Source organism: Corvus brachyrhynchos, unplaced genomic scaffold, assembly GCF_000691975.1.
Source record: "Corvus brachyrhynchos isolate BGI_N302 unplaced genomic scaffold, ASM69197v1 scaffold7, whole genome shotgun sequence".
NCBI classification, from domain to species: Eukaryota; Metazoa; Chordata; class Aves; order Passeriformes; family Corvidae; genus Corvus; species Corvus brachyrhynchos.
The window spans coordinates 2,200,239-2,207,259 of record NW_008239054.1 but is presented as its reverse complement, the minus strand read 5'-3'; the positions used below and the strand labels follow the sequence as shown (position 1 = coordinate 2,207,259).

At 39.7% G+C, this 7,021-nt stretch overlaps 1 protein-coding gene across 2 annotated transcripts; it reads left to right on the top strand.

The window, feature by feature from the left end:
• The first annotated feature begins 214 nt into the window (after positions 1 to 214).
• Positions 215 to 5,620, top strand: CUNH18orf21 (chromosome unknown C18orf21 homolog). 2 transcript variants are annotated; one of them, XM_017739081.1, is made up of 4 exons: positions 215 to 441; positions 840 to 1,039; positions 3,952 to 4,160; positions 4,560 to 5,620. In XM_017739081.1, the coding sequence occupies exons 2-4, from the start codon at positions 926 to 928 to the stop codon at positions 4,711 to 4,713; spliced, it is 477 nt and encodes a 158-aa protein (XP_017594570.1). In that variant the 5' UTR covers positions 215 to 441; positions 840 to 925; the 3' UTR covers positions 4,714 to 5,620. The 2 variants fall into 2 exon arrangements, with proteins under 2 accessions (XP_017594570.1, XP_008635733.1); XM_008637511.2 differs by having other exon boundaries at positions 215 to 1,039.
• The last annotated feature ends 1,401 nt before the right edge of the window (positions 5,621 to 7,021 follow it).

Here is a 7,021-nt window from a genome sequence, read left to right as displayed (position 1 = left end):
GAGGCTGCGGAAGGACAGGAGCGTGGGAATGCCGGCTCCCCCTTGTCCTCCGTTCTCCCCTTCCCCCTGCACTGCCCCTGCAGGGCACTGCCCCTGCAGGGCAGCGCTGCGGGGCTCCCGGCAGGAATGGCGAGCTCGCCAGGGAGCTGGGCCAGGTGTTCCTCGGGGGATTAGGGAGAGGCGTCCGAGTCCAGCTCTGGCAGCAGGAGCTAATGAAGGAGCGTGGGAATGCCGGCTCCCCCTTGTCCTCCGTTCTCCCCTTCCCCCTGCACTGCCCCTGCAGGGCACTGCCCCTGCAGGGCAGCGCTGCGGGGCTCCCGGCAGGAATGGCGAGCTCGCCAGGGAGCTGGGCCAGGTGTTCCTCGGGGGATTAGGGAGAGGCGTCCGAGTCCAGCTCTGGCAGCAGGAGCTAATGAGGCAGATGCAGGAGCATCTTATTAGGTCTGAAATTTGTCTCAAAGCGTTTCTTCATCCCAGCCTGAGGTCCTGTCATCTTCTCACACTTAAAATGGGCACAGAGCTTTACAAGGCTTTGGTGTCCCTGATCTGGTAGAAGATTGTGCCCACATGGAGCTCCTTGCAGAATTGTGAACCTCCGTTGTTAAAGATTTTTAGCAAGGGATTGCATTTTTTCAGGAAAATCTACAATTACATATTGTGTAAACTTTTCCCATGCATAAACTTAGCCTGACCACATTCTGGTGCTCAGCTTCCTCTTGTGTTCTAGTGTTATCTTAAACACAGAACATGTATAGGTAATGTTCAAATCGAAACACACCATTTTCAAGTTTGCTTATAAAACGTAGTTATTTAATCCATTTGCCTTTATTTATCTGTAGCTAATGAACGTGGATTAGAAAGAATATGTCCTTACTGCTTCCAGTTCCTGGTTCCTGACAGCTACCGGGTACGCCTCAAACCAAAGATGAAAGTGACTCCACAGATAGAGAAAGTTCTTAAACGAGAGGCAAAGAACCATAAACTTAACATGAAACAGACGAAGCTTTTGAGAAAGTACAGGGAGTCAAGAAGCATTCTGGTAAGGACATTTATTTGGAACTGACAAGTACATGATATTTCTGTAAATTTCATGCCCCTATTTCAGTGGCATAAAAAAGAAGATACAGAAGCCTTTCTCTTAGAAGAGGAGCCCACACATTTCTTTTTCACGAGCATAAGACTGTTCCTTTCTTTTTGGAATAACTTCTGTTCATAAATGACATTTTTAAAATCTCCCTTCCACAATAGATAGATCATGAACACAATGACAAGACCAGTAAGCTTTTATCTCCAAAAAAAACCTCACGACCCCATGTTAGAGAAGCTACACAAACATCTAGTTTACTACCTTTGTTTCAATTTTATCAGTTGTTGAGCAGATACATTTTGACACAAGCTTTACTTCATGTATTTCACCAGACTCTCACAGATACATCCGATTATTGTTACCATCTCTATTAATAGAATTTTTTACATTTGTCTGAATATTACTGTTTATAAGGAGTCTTTCAAAACTAAACTACAGAGGTAATTTCAACAAGTTGATGTTTTTCTTGAGACTTCAGTTATTTTTCTAAAAGTACTCAGGAATGTGACATTTAATTACTATTGGAAGAATAATAGTATACATTTAATCTAGTGTTGCCAAGGTATGTACTATTTTTACAACAGGTTATGTGAATGGTTGTTGGAATAAATGAGACAGCACCCTATTGTGCCCAGCAGTTGCTGGCACACTTGGCATTTTCTTGGATGAGACTCTTGTGGTTTCAGGAGTAAATTTTGTGAAACCAAAAATTATTAAAGAGTCAATAAAAAAAAAAATTTAAACTGAGGAAATATCACCAAGGTTCTTAGGTGTCAGAGCAAAATAAGATGCTTCATAAAGGCACTCTCCCCAGATTGTAGATCACAGTTGAGCTTCAGAAAGGACATCTGAAAAGGTTCTTCACCCAGAGGGGGGCTGGGCACTGGTACAGGCTCCCCAGGGGAATGGTCACAGCACCAACCTGACAGAGTTCAAGAAGCATTGGGACAACACTCTCAGGCATAAGGTGTGATTCTGCAGGGCCAGGAGTTGGAATTTGATGATGCTTGTGGGTCCCTTCCAACTCAAGATGTTCTGTGATTCTGCAAGCTGAAATCTTTGGTTTATTTTTCTGGGATCACAAATGTTGAGGGTACATTAAGAACCTCTCTTTAAGCAACTGATGAACAGAGCAGTGTCCTATGAAATGATGATGGGCTCTTAAGACTTACTGTGTAGCTGGAGAGTGTTTGTAGGGACACACTGTGCATTCATATGAGTAGTTTAAAATTCAGTTTAAATAGGCCCAGTTTAAACTCTGGTATGTAATTATAGTTTGCTGTACTTGTGTTCAGTTTGAATTTGTCCTGTGGATTATGATTTAAGTGTTTCTTGTCTTAAGTCTTTAAAATGCTGTCAGCAACTGGCAGCTTTCAAAATTAGCAATGTAGATCCTGGTAATCTAATACCTGAGACATGTGAAAGTGAAAATTCCAGTGTGGTTGGAAATTAAAGCAAGCAACAATATGGCAGGTTTTACCTCTGAGACTTTTCTTAGCAAGTAGAACTTGATTTTAGATTGCTTCTGCCATAAAAAGACATATAAACATAGGGACTGTTTCAGGGCTTTAAAAATTTTTGGAGTTAACTGCTGATCCATTTCAGGGAATGGAAATTAGCTGTGAAGTGCTATGATTAAGCCAGTAATTCCTGCATTGTAAAGTGGTCACCTCCATTTATATTCCACACAGTGCTAAGTCACCATGAGATGCTGAGTTTCTTTCCCACCTGAATTTCATTTAGAAGAACTAAAAATACATCAGTACCTGAGCACTAAAAGTTAATGCTGTTTCTTTTTTTTTTGGTTCGTTAGGCTGACAAAATAGTGTCTAGAGGAAGTCAAAACACTTAACTAAAATTGTTTTAGCATTTCTAAATGTAAGTTTTACTAAACAGTCTGCATTTAGTTAAATTTACGCACTTTGAAATGAAGAATGATTTGGTGTAGATGTTTTCAAAACTGCTTAGACATTTTTGTGACAGTCTTCTGAGTATGTTTTTTTAACCAGAAGCATCATGCAACTGTCTTTCTGTCAGTCTGTTTGGTGCCTCAGAAAGTTGTCTGGCTGCGTTACTCTCATATCTCTTACTATGAGTAGTTGCCATGGCAGTAAGGAATATCAGTAATGTCTGACAGTCTCTGTGACTGTGTGACATGATCTGTTCTGATGCACCTCTCAGCTTACGGTGCTGCTGAAGTTCCCTGCAGCCTAGAGGTAGAGAGAAGAGAAAGTGCCCTTTGTTTAGAACATTCTCCTTATTGTAGTAAGTACTTTTGCCCTAATACAAAGCCTCGTCTTTGTTCACTGAGGCTTCCTGGTTTTAGTTAAATGGATGACTGGGTTTGAGAGTAGTTTAAATATTTTATCCCAAGACTCCCTGAAAAGTGTGCAGTGTAACTTCATTGGGGGTAGAATATGCTAATGACTTTAGATGACCCAGAATGTCACATTTTTTAGCCAAATACCCAATGTATAGGAGTACTCTTGTATACTCAGCGAATCTTGTACACTCAAAATATGATTTTCCCAGTTCAGATGCTGTTTCATCTGTCTTGACAGGGTTGTTCTCTGTATTTCACTGTACAATATTACATTCAGAGGTACGGGTCTCCTGAAATTAGTTGGTAGGGAATTGGAGTAATTTCTAGATAAACCCAAAGGATGTGTTTAGCTTAAGAAGCCTGGATTAAAATACTAGTTATAAAGTCTGTGTTACTTTTTAGTATCTCATGTTTTACTTAAGCAAATATTTAATTTGTGTCATAGTATTTATAGAACAGCTTGGATGATTCTTCTAATGGCTTTATAACAAAGGTGGGAAGACTGAAAGGCAGCTTGGTATTTCCTTTCTTCTCTCCATAGCTGGTTACTTGCAAATCTTGCAACAAAACAACAAGACATTATGGTAAAAGCAGAGATTTTCTGGCAACGAAAACACAAAATTGTGGCACTCCAGGTATCAAATCTAGCTTGAAGACACCAGATGTAAGAATTCAGTCTGCAAAGAAAATGACACCTGTAAGCTGCAGTAGGTTGGGATCTAAAGAGAGCAGTCCCTCATCACTTTCCAGGTACCTGTTTCTTTCCTGTTTAAGCAGCACTTTGCCAAGTAGAGTGTATTACATCTTGTTGATTTTAGATCAGTCATTTAGTAAAGTTTAAATTAGTAACTAAGTGTATTTCTCAGTTGGTATGGTTGACGACATCAATTTTAACTTTCCAACCTTTAATATCAAAGATTCTCATGAAAAGCCACTGTGTGCAAAGAATGCCCATTTGTGTCATTAATGCAAAATGTTTGTCTTAAAATTTGCGTAACAAAGTTATACTTCTGACTGCTCACTTGCACATGAAAGTACACTATTTCTCTTGACTATTATTCACTCAAATTATATATGCATGCTTTTACAGCTACTTTATGTTAATTCTGATTTCTCCCCTTTAAGACATTTGAGCCTTCTGTTTTTCAGGACACGTGAATCTGGACAGGCAGCAACCAACTGTGCTTCCAAGACTCCCCGAAACTCCAAATTTCACTTCTCTAAGCTAAAACGGATGCTCGACCTAGAAGAAAAAGAGAAAAACCAGAATGCAGATTTCAAAACCTTCTTGACTTTACTTTAGTTATATATTATTTCAAAGTAATAAAGATTACAGCAATAAACATTGCTCCAGTTTTAGTAAATCAACAAAGTGATTTCTTTAAAACTCAAGCTCACAGCCTGTACTTTGTGAAAGCATAGACCATATTTTTTATAAGGAAGCTCTGTTTCCAAGGGGGGGTGATTGTCTACAGAGGGAGATGAGAAGATAGCCAGTTTAATGTGCTTGGGAATCTTGAACATGTTTTGCAGTTTCTGATGCTCCAAGAATTAAAAGCCAGGATTTCATTTAATTGTCAAGATTAAAGATTTTCAATTTAATTTTGGCACAGAGATGAGAGAGGACAGTATAAAGTCACCGTTCAGGACTGAGGTTATAGCCTGTCCTGCTTACAATCTGCAGTGGTAGTTCTGCAAATGGTGTGTCGCACTTCCCCTCTGAAAAAGAGAGCCAGTTAGTTAAAAGCATTTACTTTCTTGGACTTAAATGTCTGTATTTTTCTTTTGGTTTTGCTAGTTTAATAAATAGTTTAAGTGCCTTCAGACTCAGTGAACACTGCTTAATGACCAGCAACTAGCTTGGTGGACTGCGAAGCAGTCCAGGGCAATGAAGAATAATTTGTTAACTGTACTTAGAGTCTCAGAGATTGGCATGTTATCTTTTTATATCCCCTGTACACTTGCACAATAACTGAAGGGTTCACTGCTCTTTGTCTCTTATGTTTGTGTAGGATAAAATGAACTGCCATTCTTTAATCCAAATACAAACCTTAGTGTTGCCTTTTCCAGTGTAGAACTTGGTATTAATTCACCTGTTCCTGTACTCACAATCCAGTCCTCTGGAAAAATACTTCATTTTGTTGATGGAAAATGTGTTGCACAAAAGTGTTTGGAAAAAAAAATTGCAATAAATTTTCCTATTAAAAGTACTCATGTTAGGTACTGCTGTGCTTCCCATGAGGCTTATGTGAAACCAGCACAGGCATCTGCTGTGTTTTAAGGTGCCCCAACATTATTGTGTTTGTTAGATCAAAGCACATTTCCCTGTTGTCTCTGTTTACAGTGCTTCCTACACAACACCTTGTGGTCTCAAGAGTGCATTCCTTTTGGATAAAACTACAGATAAGGGATAAAAGACATAAAGGGGAGAACACAGCCAGTGTGCTGGGAAAGCTAATGGGCAGTCTATCCACAGGATCACAGGAGAGCTTGTCTAAACTACACATCTCCAAGTGTTTTGTGGGTGGTAGGCACCGAGCTGCAGGCACTCTGCACACCAAGTGTTACCATTGCAGCACACTATTTGTTAACAGAGATGGAGCCTTGTCATGCTCCAAACATCTTTTTTTCTTTGGAATTACCAGAGTTGTCAGATATGTCCAGATGTATTGTTAAAAAAGATTGTTATTGTGAGCTATTAGACTTTAATCTGGGAACAAAAGGAAAAAGTCATTCAGTATGTGCCTTTCCTTGTTTTACAAGCTTCAAAATGCTGGGTAGAAATAATCTCCAGTGCTCTTATATTATTCCTAAGCCTTTAATAGAGTCTGTTTTTCCTGTTAACTGGACTTTCACAGAATTGGTGTATTGAAAAACAGACACGCATATGTATAAACTTACCTCTATACATTATATGTATATAGGTATTTACATACATACCCACACATCAGAGGCTTCTATGTAGACATATATTACACACATTTATGCATGTCATGCATTCTTCCCTTCAGGACATGTTACCTTCCTGTACCTGATTGAACACTGAAGGCTAACTGTTGGCTGCGAAAGACTTGCTGAGCTCCCCTCCAGACCACTGCCAGGCCATGTTAGTGGCTTGTGTTTGAAGAGCTGGAACAACAACTCGAGAGAGGAAAAGCCCTCACTGATTTCAGAGAGGGCAGAACTTCAGCCAGACTTTGTGAAGCAAGAGAAGAAGGTCTCTGTCAAGCACACAGCCCTGCAAAGAGGCATTTGATTATAGAGTGAGAGTTATTTCCCAGCTCACACAAATTCTACTGGGCAATGGCATGTGTATCACTGGCAGTACTTGTGTCATACCACACTGAAAATGTTACAAAGTGTGTTTTAAAGTAACCAGCTCAACTAAATTTACAGTTCTAGAGATAGGACCTCAGACCCTTGAATGCACTGCCTCCTCACTGAAAACTGTCACACAAAATAAGAGTAATAAACCTCAAAATTAGTATCAATCATTTCTTCAGCAGCATCACTATGAGATCTCGGTTGATTCCTGAGTATAAGGAACAGTTTACATGAAAGCCATTTCCCACCATGAGATTGAGTAGGCAAGCAATGAACATTATCAAAGA

Coding starts and splice junctions, on each gene's coding strand:
- CUNH18orf21 (XM_017739081.1), top strand. CDS start 926: ATGAAAGTGACTCCACAGATAGAGAAAGTTCTTAAACGAGAGGCAAAG. Junction 1,040..3,951: donor GGGAGTCAAGAAGCATTCTG/GTAAGGACATTT, acceptor TTCTCTCCATAG/CTGGTTACTTGCAAATCTTG. Junction 4,161..4,559: donor AGTCCCTCATCACTTTCCAG/GTACCTGTTTCT, acceptor TCTGTTTTTCAG/GACACGTGAATCTGGACAGG.